The sequence below is a fragment of the Emydura macquarii genome, unplaced genomic scaffold, assembly GCF_026122565.2.
Source record: "Emydura macquarii macquarii isolate MOO-44397 ecotype Brisbane River unplaced genomic scaffold, CSIRO-AGI_Emac_v2 contig_1451, whole genome shotgun sequence".
Taxonomy (NCBI): domain Eukaryota; kingdom Metazoa; phylum Chordata; order Testudines; family Chelidae; genus Emydura; species Emydura macquarii.
In genome coordinates this window covers 7,387,243-7,402,496 of record NW_027131588.1, presented here as the reverse complement: position 1 = coordinate 7,402,496, position 15,254 = coordinate 7,387,243, and the positions used below count along the sequence as shown (strand labels likewise).

The window sequence follows — 15,254 nt, the reverse complement described above, 5'->3', positions numbered from 1 at the left end:
CCCACTCCACTGCATGCAGCTGGCTCCCAGATCTGGCACCTGTTGAGCTGAGCACTGTTCTAGAGGCAGCTGCAGAGGGTTGGAGCTGGGAGCAGCAACCAGCAGGAAAGAGGGAAAGGGACTGTAAAGCAGCTGTCTTCCCCACAATCTCAGGGTAGTGTGGTGCGTATCTGGTGTAGCAGTTCCCTGTGATAGGCTCAAACTGGGTCTGTTCTCACTTAACCAGGACTACTGGCAAGAAGGCTAGTAGCTTCCCCAACATTGCTTACCAGAAGGATCCATGCCAGAGGCAAGGGCAGGATCTCTTGGGGTCTCTGGACTATGTGTGAGCTCCAATGGGAGCAGAGAAGAAAAACCTGGCACGAGCAGCTGCTTGCAGAGAACTCAGGCTGGTGGCATAAAAGGAACCACTGGCCACTCTCCTCTCCCTGGTTTCAGCCTTCCAGCTGGAGAGCATTGGAAGACACTTCTGCACAGAGGACAGGAATCCTGCAGATCCCTCATCCCCACTTCTTCTCTCCCCCAGCCTCTGCAGGCCTCAGTTTCCAGCTGCCACATCACCTCCCCACTCCCACCCTCAAATCACACAGGGTTAACTGGAGACAGAAGCAGCCCCCTTAGAAACCACAATCTTCTTTTACTCCCTGTGCTGCAGGTTACACACTACCCGCAGTCTCATGCAGCTGGAACTGCTACGTTTCCTGCCCCAGAGTTCTGCAATGAAGAGGTTTGCACCATAAACTCTCTTCAGGGTAGGGACGTGGTCTTTTAAAGGACATTCTGTAGGTCATGAAGCATATTGTGAGCAATTAAGAAAAAGAGCCAATGATAGTTAAACTGGGAACAGGGATGTCACACCTCCACTAGCGGTCTGCACCTGAAAAGGCTATAAAAACACTGCCATATAAAATAAGGGTTACCATAGAACCAATATTCACAGGAGAGTCATGAGTTTCATTGCCCTGTCCCATGTACCATTAGAAAGTTTCATATTTAAGGTTAGGCATTCTAACACTAAGTCATAGCGTGATGATGCTGCATCCTCTCATCAGGAGGATGTGACACCACGACCATGAGAGACAATTGCACTGTGACTGTTTTGTCCTGCAGAACACATACAGTAATCACCCTTAAAAAGGAAGCATTTGCCAACATTTGTTACTATCTGAGATCACCACTGTTTCTCCCCAGTCTTAGGAGATATCTGTGTTAATAGTTGGCAATGGCTTTTTAATTAAAACTACTGTATGTGAGCCACCTACTTGTAACCAAAGCCACTTAACGTAGAAGCACTCCCATTTCTGGAATCTGGATCATCATGCGTAATCCTTAACTACATAATCAAAAAAGAATAATTTACACTTCACCACTGTCAAGAAGACACAAGCATAATATTATATTTATTATGTCTACAGTGCCTTACGTATGCCTGGTACTTTAAAGATAGGTAAAAGCCAATGTCCAATCTCCAAGGAGCTTATGAAACTGATCCAATTTTTTCATATCTCTGGCTCAGCATTCTAGAGTGTTTCATACTTAGATATTCGTGGATTCTCATCTCATCTATCTACAGCTATGATGTCTCATCAGCATAACAAATGAAAGTGACCTCCCTGGGGTGCATTTCTTTCATTTTTCCTTGCAGAAATGTATTGCTATCATTTACATGCCATCACTACCGACTTCTGAAGACCAATTCCAGAGTCAGTAGCAGACTTTTCATAGCCCTTGTAACTGAGGTTAACCAGAAGTGGCTAACAATTGAGTTAGGTTATGGGCATCTGATTAGGCCTGACAGTTTATTTAAAAGCCTTGGAATGGATATCGTCAATTTAAAGTGGAAAGCAGAAAAAGCACAAAAGCTACTTTTCTTTCAGTGACACATACAATAAAGCCCCTTAAAATATTCTTTGCCACCAATTAAAACAGAAGATGTCAAAATTAACAACATTTTAATCCAGTCTAATTTTTCCATAGTGATTTAGATGATGTCTGACAAACACAGGGATTAAGATTTGCTTCCACTAAACAACCACAGCAGAATATCCAGTGCAAACCTAGATTGCCAGTTTTCTTTCTCTATTTGCTGGAGTTTCATTCTCAACAAACACTGGATTAAAATAGCCTGCAATCAACCTTCACACAACTTCCTCTGGACAGACAGATAAATCTGAGTTGGTGCTACAACTAGCCTGGAAACTATTCTCTGCCATGTAGCCTATTAACTGCTGCTGGTGGCGGCACCCTCCTTATTTCCTTTATCTATCTTATCTCTTCCTTTAACATTAATTACCACTTTTACACCGATGTTGCTCAACTGCACATAGCTTTTAACACCTTGATTAACACCTCCCAACCCACCCTGCCTACCTGTCCTAACAAATTCACCTTGTGGCTTCATTTCAGATTCCTTCAGTTCTATGCAGCGTTTCTGGTTTTTACCTACATGTCTGCAAAAGAAAACTGCTTCTTCAGGCAAGCAGAGCATTCACAAGCATAATTCTATTTTATCCATCCTCCTGTGCAATTCTAATGACCCACTTGCCACTACCCAAGTATCAGCCTTGACTCTAACCTCATTCTCTTCCCATATTTCCTTTGCCTACAGACACATCTAGCTGCATTGCTCATACTTGGCATATCACCTCTACTAGTTCCACCTCTACTAAAATATTCCGCCATACTTTCATCTCCTGTTCCCTTTACTATGCAGCTAGTCTCTTCTCTCTGGCCTCCAAACCCTACCTATGAAGGCTGAAGCATATGCAGAACACCCTACTGTCCATCTTCTCACAAGTACAAAGAAGGATGAACCATTTCAGTGCTAACAGCCCCACTGGCTCTGCATTCATTTAGGAACATATCAGAAATTACCCTTCTTACTTTTATAATTCCATACTACCTTGTATGACAGAGCTTGTCTCCCCACTCACTGTTATTTATCCACTCCCTATGTTTAACTAGTACCAGCCTCATTTCTCTAGTCCACACAATTTCATTTGCATTGATACGAGAGCCGCCTTCTTTGCATCTCCTGCCATCTGGGAAAGACTTCCTTTGTCTCAACAAATCATTGACTTTATCTATTTCTAAATTTAATCCAAAATCAGCTTTTTGCCTCTCTCTGGTTAAAGTCTGCAATTAAATTGTGTTCAGTAACTATAAGGCATTTTGGAGCCATTCTGTATGAATGACAACTCAAAATAAAGTGTATTGTACATCCCAGTGGAGGGCAATAGGGATAAGTGAACCATCATCATCACAGACTTACTGCTGCTACTACATGCACCAGAGAGACTGGGCCCCTTCTCTTCAGAAACGTGCCAGAACTCTTCATTTCATTTATCTTCTGACAGATTGCAGTGAATACAGGAATGCTGATTTACTCTGGTAGTTGCCTCATAATTGCTATCAAATGAAATTCATTTAAAGGAGGTGATGACAAGCTAAAAGGAAGGCAATTGGCAATTTCCTGTATTGGCTGCCAATTTGTAATGAACCAAAGAGACCTTTATGATTAGTTAAGAAAATATCCTAGTCTGCTTTTTAATTGGATGTATGTGTTCATTCATGATACTGAAACACTGCTGCCTCTCTGATGAGATTCACAAAGGGTCACCACATAAATGTCTTCTATTGTTGCTGAAGAAATGCTAGTGCCCTTGACAATCAAATCATCACAGAGTGAAGTGGACTATAAAGTCCATGTGATCTTGTGCTCTGATGGGTTTCCAAGAACTCTGGCTTGATCTGAATGGTCATGACATATTAGGAATGCTTTCATGTGCTGTGATTTGTAATGACTAAAAAGCTAACAACAGCTACAACTAAAAAAAATAGGGACAACAAATTCTTATTTAACATTGAAGTTCATTTTGCTGCTTGGCACTTAATAGACTGTGTGCCAAATTAATATTACATATACTACATACATGCACATGCACATACAGAAATGATAAGTCAGAATGCGAAAGGAAGATAGTTTGTTGCAATTTTTGCTGGGAATGCTAAACACAGAAGGCATGTTTGGGAATGACCTCAGGACTCCAGGTGTTGAAGGCCATGTCTGAACCAGTAAATCTTCCAAAATTTCCTAATGGTGTTAGCACCAGTTCTGGTGAGAGCCATATAGACAAGCCTCTAGCAGGCTTCTGGCATTTTTACCAGTGTCAATTAAGCAGGTTTAATTGATGAAGTGCTCCAGCTGCCAGGGGCTTGTCACTGGGAATATAGACAATGCTTATAAGTGAAATTCATCTTGGTGTGGAGGACCTGCACAAAGCCGTACATATCACTTTAACCACCCAATAAAGGCATAAGTAGAGCTTAAATGACTCAAAGGAGACTAGGTTCAGATACAAAGGAACCAGGAATGGTATAAGATCATGGAGTAGATAGAGAGACGTTTTGTGCAGCAGTGAATTTCACCTGAGATAGCTTGGGAAGTTGGAATCTAGATGCAACTTCAGTGCTGGAAATGGTAGGGGATTCATGGGCTTTAAATAGTGACCTGGAATGGTGTGTAAAATGAAAACCTTTCCAACTCCCGTTATAAACACTGTTTTGAAGAATGCCTTTGAATTATGAAAGGAATAGTTTGTTCTACCTACAGCACCTCAAAGATATAAGCAAGTCCACAGCACACCCAGTTAAGTCAAGTCCAAACAGACGTTCTTTCTCCAAACAGGAATAAAATTCCATTCTCCGGTCATTAGAAAAGAGAGTCATTTTGTACAGCCATCAGGAGGGCCATTGTTGACACCTGAACTTCCCATCAAGTTTTTTTGTTTGTTTTTTTTTTTAAGCTAAAAGCTCTCCATCATGTGAATGTTTTGGAAAGTTAAAAAAGGATTGCAATGAATTTAGCATTCATGAAAGCCTCAGAGACTGGAGTCCTGAATTTCGCCACAGAGCAGGTACAGCACAGGATTTGACACTATAAGCTTTTCCACGCTGATCCTCAACTCTGAGCCGGAGGAACAAACCACATCCACTGTAAATCCCCAATACGATGGAACACAATTATTAGAAAATAATCTTGTCCTTCCTCTCAGTCTGAATTCAGCCATAAACTTCACTACAATAAAGTCTCTTGATTTCTTTTTTCAAAACCACTTACATTTATCAGCTTTTCTGTGGCACTCATCACCACAGCATATGAGCACCTGGCAAACCTTAATGAATTAAGCCTCACAGCAGCCATGAGAGAGAATTCTTCCCTGTTATCCCATTTTTACAGCTTGGGAAACTGAGGCACAGATATTAGGTGTTTTAGTTACTCATATAGCGAATCCAGGGTAGAGATTAGAATATAGAGATTAACATATAGAGATTGTGTTTTAGCTACTCGTGTAGTGAATCCATGGTAGAGATTAGAATCTAGAAATCCCGATTCCCTCTCCTATGATTTAACTACAAGACCATCCTTTCTTGCTATAGCTTTTTGAATCTTAATATCCTCTTATCAGAGACTGTCCTTGATTTTGAGTCAGGGTTCCTGAGTCTCTGTGTTCTCCAGAAAGTCATGGTTGAGAATAATGTCAGTAACTTGGCATTCTGTAAAGACACTTCCACTAAATTGAGTCATTTCTGGTACTCCCTGTACACTAGGACAGCATAGCTTTGTTTCTGAATGACTCTCCTCCCCCTCAGGGTCTTTATGTCAACAGCTCTGCCTAGTTATATGCCTAGGACAAAACAAAAATTTCTTCCTGACATCAATCCAAAAGTTGTTTTTTCCCCTCTCTTTGCTCCATCTGTTTGTGCATGTGTGATTTCAGATTATTTATAAAAAAAAAAAAAAAAAAAAAAAAAAGCCATGGGGTAAATGCCAGAGAAAAGACATTTGTAATCCAGAACTGGATTTAAAAATAATAATAATAATAATAATAATTTAAAAACAATGAACAGCTCAGGTAAAAGTTTATTAAAATCAATGCCAAAGTAAAATTATCATCTCATAGTGAGTGCTGCTTCCGCCTCCCAGGATATATCTGTACTTTGAGCCCGTGGTGTGATTCCCAGCTCGAGCAGACATACCCACACTAGCTCAAATAAAACTAACATGCTAAGAACAAAGAGTAGCCAGAGCAGCGCAAGGTGGCGAGAGGGGCTAGCCAACCTGAGCACACGCCCATCAGAGACACTAGGTATGGATTCAGGGCAGCGAGCTCCGCTCCTCCCCCACCCCCGCCACTCATGAAGCTTTGGATACATTCTTTGGTGCACCAGCTCTGTGAGAGCTAGCCTGAATGTGTTTCCTTGAGCTGGGAGTCACACCCCTAACTCACAGTACTTGAGGTTGTAAAATGGACTTCCATTAAAACCTGCTGTTTTTCCATGGTCACTATTTCTGAAATATTTTAGATCTAATATGTGACCATGGTTGGTCTGTGTTCCCTGGGAAAATCTGTTTTGGAAAAAAAAAATCACACCAAAAAAAAAAAAAACACGGATTAAGTTATTTTTGTGTTTTGGGAGAATGAAAAAAAAAGCTGCAGGTTTCTTATTGTGACAACCATTCTAACCTCAATTTTAAATAAATTCAGTCAAAAAAAATTTTTGGAAGGCAGTCAATGTTTAGAACTTGGCAGGGATGCAGTCCTCATTGAGGAATGCCAGCTTTGCTGGGCTTAAGGAAAGCAACCTCAACTCTGAAAAGTTCACTTCTGAGCATGATTAGCAGCATCTGCTAAGATTTTTTTTCACAGCGCCTAATGAAGCCCCACCTTCTTTGTGATAGCATAGTGCATATTCTCTCCTCTCCCACAGTCTGAATGCCCCCAAACTTCTGCTTCTGCAACAACGTACATGAGGAAGATTGTAACTGTCTCAGTGAAAAACCACAGACCACAAAACCCACAAAGAATGTTGCCTTAAAACCAAAGACAAGAGAACATTAAATCCACGGGGTGTGTGTGGTGGTGGTGGTGGGGGATAGATATGGCAATTTTAGTCTGTCTGCTTTTATCTAATCCATTGATGGTTTTATACTGCTGCTCACCTGAGCACCTTCTATGTAAAAATCAACAGCAATAGCAAAGTCCCTAATGGACTTCATGGAATCTCTGGTTCTTCTCCCTTTGGGGTGTATAAAACCTCTGCTTGGGGCATGGTTATGTTTTTTTGCTTGGTTTTCAGATTTGTTTGTTAATGTGAGGGTTTTTTTGTTTGTTTGTTTATTTTGATTGGGGGGGAAGAAGGCAGGCAAAAGATTGTGTTAACACTGTGTGTCGTTCTTGTTCTGATGGAAAGACTTTGTCAAAGAAGGTTTTGCAGTGTTTCCTAAAGATGGCCAGCCTTTGGATTAGCGTAATCTTTTCTGGAAATTTGTGCCATAATCTATTCTCAATTTGGCTGCATTCATCAATATTATGCTAATTTCTAAACTTTCCGGTTTTTTTCAAAATAATACTGCTTCTTGTACTGAAGCTTTGGGCACTGTAGTCTATTCCTGGATCTGTAAGAATCACCAAGGAAATAATGAGAGATTGCAGTACTATGACTTCCTTCTGCTTCCCAGCTCATTTCCCTTTGCCACTAATGCATTACTAATTAAATATAACCCGTTATAAGGGTTGAGACAGTATGAGCTAACTTCTGCCTGTAGATTAGATGCACGCAGAGCTCACATTAATACCAACTGAAAGCCGGGGTTGTGTGTATGGGTGTGACAAACGCACAGAAGCCAAGAATATCAAGTCCATCATCTACACCATTGCACACTGCCTTCTCACCAAAAGGGCAGCACAATTTAAGGAAGTTGGAGACCAAATTCTATCTTGACTTAAATTACCTGCAATCCACAGACTTCAACTTTAACTATGGATTTCCTGCTATATACCAGTATGTGTCACACCATTAAGAATATCAGTGTTTTGTTCTCCTAAGTCTTTTTCAAAGGTTCTGCAAGACGTAAGAGAGAAGGTATAAGAGAGAAGGTACTTCAGGTTTTCTGTCAAGTGTGTAACACTACATGTCTCCACGACTGTAGGAGCTTGAGTGTTTTCCCAGTAGTGAAGATCCATGCCAATGACTTCATGTCATTTTTTTTAAAGGGATCAAGAAGGGGCAGAGTCACCTGGTGTTAGAGCAATTTTGCGCTCCTCTGTCGGCGCTAACCAGGCCAAAAGCCAGTTTACCTGGTATGGGGAGGACTACCCACTACCAAAGGATCATTAGGTGGTGCAAAGAAGCCATAAGGGCTCTAGACCATCCTCCTCCTCTCTGCAGCTGGAGCAGGAAAAGGGGCTAGGGTGTTCTGTACACCCTGGCATACCAGAGTGTGTACATGCGGCAGAGCCACTGCCAGCCGTTCAGGCAGCTTTGAATGTAGGGCAAAGGCAAAATGTAATACTCATCAAACCAATATCCACTATGGATGACTACCTACTGCTAGCAGCATGTTTTCCCTTTCAGGATTTGTTATCATCTTACCAACGCTTTTAGTGACATGTGGTTATCACAGGATATTATCATGGGTAGTTTGTTTTCCCACACTTTACAATAGCTAATGAGGCAGAAAGTAATCTGGAGGGAAGAAACAACCATCTCTAAAACTGTTCTCTGCACTGTACATGGGATAAACGCACCCATTTTACTTTATCCAATGTGTACTACCCAAGAAAAAGGCAGAGATATTACACAGGTCAATAAACAAACAGGAAGAGGAACAAATGGATCTTTGATTTTGCTCAAGTAAAGCCTGGTCTCATCTAATGATAAGAGATGACTGACCTGGCAGGACAAGGGTCCAAGTTGCACTCCTGAAGTTTTGGCTTTGGCTTGATATTTTCAGGGTAGTAGTGACAGTATTGATCAGTCACCACCCGGTTGCTTCTCAGATCATAACACTCAGCAGATGTCAGCTGGTAACCTGTGACATTCAAAGAATCAAAAGACAGAGCATCTGAGCTGAGTTTCTCTCTCTATATATATGTATTAAATACAAGTAAACCTGGGTTTTGTAAAACATTATCCAAAATGTTTGTGTCCCCCCAGTGTAACAACAGGCTACTAAATTTTACTCCAGATTTAAAAAACTTATTTTATAAAAAGTTTGGGTGTCTCCCAAAATCTTCATAAAACAGATTTGCCCACATACATCACCCATTAAATCTATTAGAGATAGATAGGGATCAATGCATATAAATAGATCTATAGATAAACACATACAACACTTTAACCCACACAAATGCCTACACTAATGAAATATCACTTTTAAAATTGTATTTATATATTTTACTTAGAGCCACAGGAGCAATATAATTTCATGAGCAATGCAAAGGTAAGTAAGTTATGCTTTCCTTAATTCATATTATTATATTAAAAAGCACATAAATTAAAGACTAAAAGTCTCATTTGGATCTGACATGCACTGTTATTACTAATTATTATTTGTATTACAGTGGCAACCAGAGACCCTAACTGAAACTGGGGGACTCCATAGCGCCATGAGCTATGTATAAATGATAGTAACAGACGGTCCCTGTCCTGAAGAAACTGCAGACTAAATAGGTAAGACAGTCAAAAAACTTATCTTTTTTATAGATAGGGAACCAACACAGAGCAATTAAGTAATTTGCCCAAGGTACCACTGTGAGTTTATGGCAGAGGTAGGAACAGAACCCAGATCCCTTGAGTAGCAGTCAAGTACCTTAGTCACAAGACTATATTCCCTTTAAGGTGTAAAATTGATTTAATTTATGCTGGTGTAAAAACAGTGTAAGTGAAATCTTCATTAAGGCAAGAAAGCCCAGTTTTCAAAAGCTTATGACTAAACTGCATGTGCAAATGGGCATTTAGGCGCATTTAAAGGATAACCGTGCACCTCAGTGGTCATTTACATGAAGGAGAGTAGGCTATACAGTTTTAGCTGGTACGCTATCCTGTATCATTCCCAAGGTTTCAGTCTGCACTCTAACCTTCCTCTCGTTTGTAACTGCAATGCTGCCACACTCACCTTATGATCATATAACATTGTGGTTTTATTTTCAACTCTTTTAAAAATAGTTCAAAAATAAGAAAGAAGAAGAAATCTCCCATGCAAGTGCTGAAACACATGCAGCACCTAAATACATGTACTGTAAACAACAATTTTTATGACATTACTTAAAGCTACTATGTATGTGCAGGCCAGAACTTTGAAAGCTCAGTACTTGACATCTGTAACTATTATTTAAAATATGAAGGCAGTCAAGACCATATTTTTAGTTTCATTTTAAGAAGTTTTACATTAGCTAAAGATTTACCAATGCAGTATTCAATAAACTGCAGCAGAAGTGTTTTTCAGTAACAGCCAGATCCAAAATGCACTGACGTCAAAGTGAGTCTTTCAGTGGGCTTTGGATCGGGATAAAATTTTCAGAAATGTCTATGGGATTTAGGAGCCTAAGTCCCATTTACAAACGTGATGTAGGTACTTTGAAAATGGGACGCTTAAGTGCCTAAGTCACTTTTGAAAATAGGACTTAGGCTCCTAAAGTACTTGGATGCTTTTGAAATGTTTACCTCAGACTCTTAACAACTCAGTAACACAGTATGTGGCCAACACTGTACTGGCACTTCAGGGAATTTGCATATTTTCTTTTCACCAAGTTCCTTTTGATTTGACTACATATCTAATTAGCTTAGATATTCATTGAATTGTATTATCTATTGCTGTAATTAACCCATATGTAATCAATGTGTGATGAATAGATTTAAGTTGTAGGTATGAGAATAGGAGTATGTAAGATAGTATTATAGAGGTCTAGGATTGATAAGTATCGTAGAACCATAGAAGTATAGGACTGGAAGGGACCTTGAGATGTCTTCTAGTCCAGTCCCCTGCACGATTGGTATGAGTATGTTAGATCTATAAGTAAGATAAGGCAGTAAAGCAAGGTCTACAAGCCTGAGGCCTGCCAAATTTCAGCGTAGCCATATCAGACCTTAGGTCTGAAAGAAGCTGAGATGACTAGTTGACCCAGGGTAACCTTGTAACAGTAAAGTTTTGTAAAAGATGATTATTGTAAAAGATGTGTTAATAGCTGATGGGAAAATAAGCCACAAAGATATGCCTGTCATTATTGCAAGACGCCTTATTGTAACATGATGGGAAATTCTGTATTGATTACAAAGTTACCATGGGAACTTATTGATGTAAATGTTAATGAAGATAAGGGGAATAAGAGGATAGCCTCTGCAAAGTGGGGCACCCTAATACTTATGCATAAGGGTTACAGGTGTGAATGTAACACAGGATAACACGGGAGGGAGAACTCATCAAGAGACAGTCCCCAGATGACCATCTGTTAAGAGATACACCCATTTCTATGGTGCCCTTGGGGATGTGAGTACGTAAACATTAATGATGGACATGTTATAGTTCCTCTCCATCTTCAGTTACATACCTATAACTGGCATTGGCATTGATTACCTGCATAATAAGATTTGCAATAAAGGGACGACTGATAACTTGTGAATACTGATGTGGTCATTGCTACTGTTTCTCATGTGCTCCTAGAGTTCCCCAAGCTAATGATGTTCCTCATGGTGATTCTCATCCTGTCCTCCTTCCCCACCATTTATACTCCTCATTTCTTTTATAGCAGCATCAGCAACTGTGCTGACTCTCTCTTTTGTGGAATTCTTGTCCTCCGTAGAGAAGAGGCTGCCCTCAAAACTGTTTAGTAAATTGGCCAGCAAGGATTTACACCTTTTGGTACCTAATTATAAACAGTTGTGACAATCAACTTTATAAATTAGTTTTGCATGAATGCAGTGTAGAAAACTATGAGAAGAACACAAAAGTAGTAAAACTGCAAGATTTCCATTCTGATATCACCACATGGGTCATGATGACATTGCTACATAATATCATGTACTGAAGTCAGCTTGTCTTGACCCCCCTCCATTTTTTTTGCATTGTTGGTCTTCAGATTGGGAAAAGATTGAATCAGACACGAGCAGGTTACTGGGAATTCCTTGAATTAAAGCCCTGAGGCTTGATATCAAGGTACATAACTGATCACGTGTGCACTGATTAAGAGAATCAACACAGAACAGTCTAACTTCCCCAGCTCCCTGGCCCAGGATGCACTGGGCAAAAGCCATCCAACAGAGTGCATTCCCAGACTCTTCTTCAGTTGTTCCAGAGTCAGGAATCTGGAGAGCATCTTGCCAGGAACATGGATTTTTCTGCCTTCATCAGGAGGGTTGAAAGGCAAAGGCAAGTCAGTTACCAAATATTGTCAAGTACAAACTCAAAGAGCCCCAAAGAAGAAAGATAAACCAATTGTAAAGATTCCTTGCATACAAAGGCTCATATCCTCAGCTCTGGCTGAGGCGTGCGTAGTACAGCTTTGGAAAGGGACAGCAAAGAAAGCCTTTGCACTCCCAAGATTCTGGGCCGGCTGAATGGCACACTGGTCCCAGGAATAACAGCTCTAAGGGAGCCCAACAGAGCACTCAGAGCTCAGCATGACAAAGGAAGTCCCTGGCTATGCTCCATTTTCTCCAGTCACAGCCGTAGGCCCTCAGCAGGGGAAGAGTGGTGCAGTAGCTGTTGACTAATATACAACATGTATTATCCGCAACATATTATATATATATATATATATACACACACACACACATCATATATACATACATATTTATATAAGTATGCATTAAGCACCAATAACATTAAGCACAAACACTATAACAGTTATATAACCTAAATTGGCCTATACCATAATCCTGTTCACGTATGCTAAATATCCCATAACTTCTGGCATTTACTGAAGTGAGCATTTGGCATAAGCAGATAGGAAACTTGTCAAAATCCAGATACACCATTATGTCTTAGTACAAACTAGGGAAATACCTTCACAGACCAGTGCCTGGAATGCTAATTGTGACACTGGCAGGCCAGATACCACCTCATGCCAAGGCCCCAGACCTCACTGAAAAATGACAAATGCATAGCTGGAAACATAAGCAAGGGATCCCCAAGTTGCTTTTGCTTGGGTTAGCCCTGAAGGACTTATAGAGCTTGCACATCACAGCAGCTTCTATTACTTTTTGGAACTTATGACTAACTCATTTGTGTGTGTATGTTTACCTGCTTTAACCTTGTAAAGAACTCATTTCTTTTCCTAGTTAGTAAATCTGTAGATAGTTTATTATAGGATTGGCTACAAGCATTGTCTTTGGTGTGAGATCTGGGGTACAACTGACCTGGGGTAAGGTCCTTTGGGACTGAGAGTAGCCTGAATATTGTGATTTTTGGTGTAAGGGAACATCGGACAAGGCAAGTTTGCCTGGGTGGCAAGATAGACCAGAATACCTACGGGGACTGTCTGTGACTCCATGTTACAGCTGTTACAGTGCTTGAGGAGTTCACACTAGATACTTGGTTGGTGAAATCTAAGCTTAGATCACACAACCACTTTGGGGTTTGTGTCCTGTTTCTTAGCAGTCTGCCCTGAGGTAGGCACTCACAGTCATGAGCCATTCCAGACACCCTGACACTGGTACCCAAAATAAATATGAGGAAGTGACAGAACAACAAGTTAGGGAACTGGGACAAACTGATGGTTTGGATGGTTAGTGATGTGTAAAGAGATGTGTAACTTGTAAAATCATCATATAAATAACACCAGCTGAAACGTGTAGCTTGGGGAGCACACAACGCTGCAATGTAACAATGCAGCACAAGACGGCTTCCCGGAGACTGGTATTATATAGAAAGCAGGGTCAAGCAACTCACTGTACAATTTATAAACAGTAACCAGCACATCAGCTTTACACCACTGGCGCTGAATCATTCACCCCAGCCACAGGGACTTCAAGGTTTCAGCAACAACAGAACTTAGGACCTTTTGCTCAAAAAACACAGACTACTATCACGGAAGTGACAGGAAAATACGCAGTGGTGATATAGTACCTCCTCCACAGGATGCTGAACAAGGAAAGAAATCAGTTTCCCTCCATCGGTGAATGATGGGCTGATAGAAGATAAACTGAACTGCACTGTCAGTGGCACCAGCGTAGCGGACCTGAAAAAGATGTCATAGCCATTGGTAAAGCTGCCAGGGTTTGTGACACAAACACTCATTTTGCCGTAAGGATCTTGTAAATACTATGCATTACATCAAATACCAGAGGCATTTTGTAATTAAAAACCAAGAGGCACAAATAGAATGTTGCCTCTTGGAATTCAGACTGCATCATTGCCAGAAATTGCACTCATATAAACTGTTAGCGAGCTGGGTCCATGGTGTTTTAAAGTCTGTGTGCTGTAATGCTGAAGAAATAGAAGGGTTATTGCTATTGGATAACTTTATGGAGTGCTATCACACACAGAGGATATGGACTGAACTTTACACCACCAGGAAATCATCCACTGGAATTTATTGATTTAAAACAAGACACCTTTCCCCTGCCTCTCTCCAATGTGGGTTACATTCTTAAGAAGGGGAGTGGCTTCAAGACAATGAAAAGCCAAATACTGCTCTAGCATAGAAAGAAAGATAGTAGATTGTACCCGAGAGAAACCCTGCAGATAAAGAGAAAAGATGTAACTATCAGTGCTACTTTAATATTTGGAAGGAAGCAAAATATTTCAACTAAACTAAAGCTTTCAGGCAGATCTAATTTTTCACTGGGCCAGGAGTCTCTCTTATTCTGTCTGTAATGCATTCATATTCTCTTTCTTTACTGTGGTGCTGTTATTTATTATAAACTAGTCCTTTTATTTAATTTAATTTTGAATTTCCACATACAGCTTAGAATCCTACTTAGGATCTCATTGCATTTTTAATTACAGGTTTGGGTTCTTGGTTGTGGCCAAGGTGCATATACTGACACTCAGGAGGGGTGTGCGTGTGTTAAAGTCATTCTTTGTGCTTCTTCCCCCATCCTAGGTGATCTATGTGCAGGACTGGTCTCCTGGCATAAGGCAGAGTGCCTGAGTGACTGGGTCTGTAGGGCACAGGGAAGCCCTGGCCCCTCTTCCTTTCCTCCAGTGATGCTGCTTACCCTGGCAGCTGGAAGGGAGGTAGTATGGGAGCTGCTAAAGAATCCCCCTAGGCTGGGTGTTTTTGCCAGGACCAGATATGTCAGTGTTGTTAGGACTGCTCTGCACCAGTGGTGCAAAGGGGATACAGCACAGGGGAGAATCTGACCCACAAGTCAGAAATGGAGATGGCTGATTAGGTCATTTAGTCCTTCCCCTCACCAGTGCAAGATATTTTAAAGAAGTGAGTTTTCTAGTGCTTTATCCAGACTAG

The 15,254-nt window shown here is 40.7% G+C and overlaps 1 protein-coding gene across 1 annotated transcript in view; it reads right to left on the bottom strand.

Moving 5' to 3' along the window:
- ADAMTSL1 (ADAMTS like 1) overlaps positions 1-15,254 on the bottom strand; it is a 611,419-nt gene that overhangs the window by 127,105 nt on the left and 469,060 nt on the right. The window contains exons 10-11 of the mRNA XM_067553131.1: positions 13,910-14,021; positions 8,737-8,875 (exon numbers count right to left, since the gene is read on the bottom strand). Coding sequence (XP_067409232.1) covers positions 8,737-8,875; positions 13,910-14,021 — 251 coding nt within the window. The remainder of the gene's footprint in view (positions 1-8,736; positions 8,876-13,909; positions 14,022-15,254) is intronic.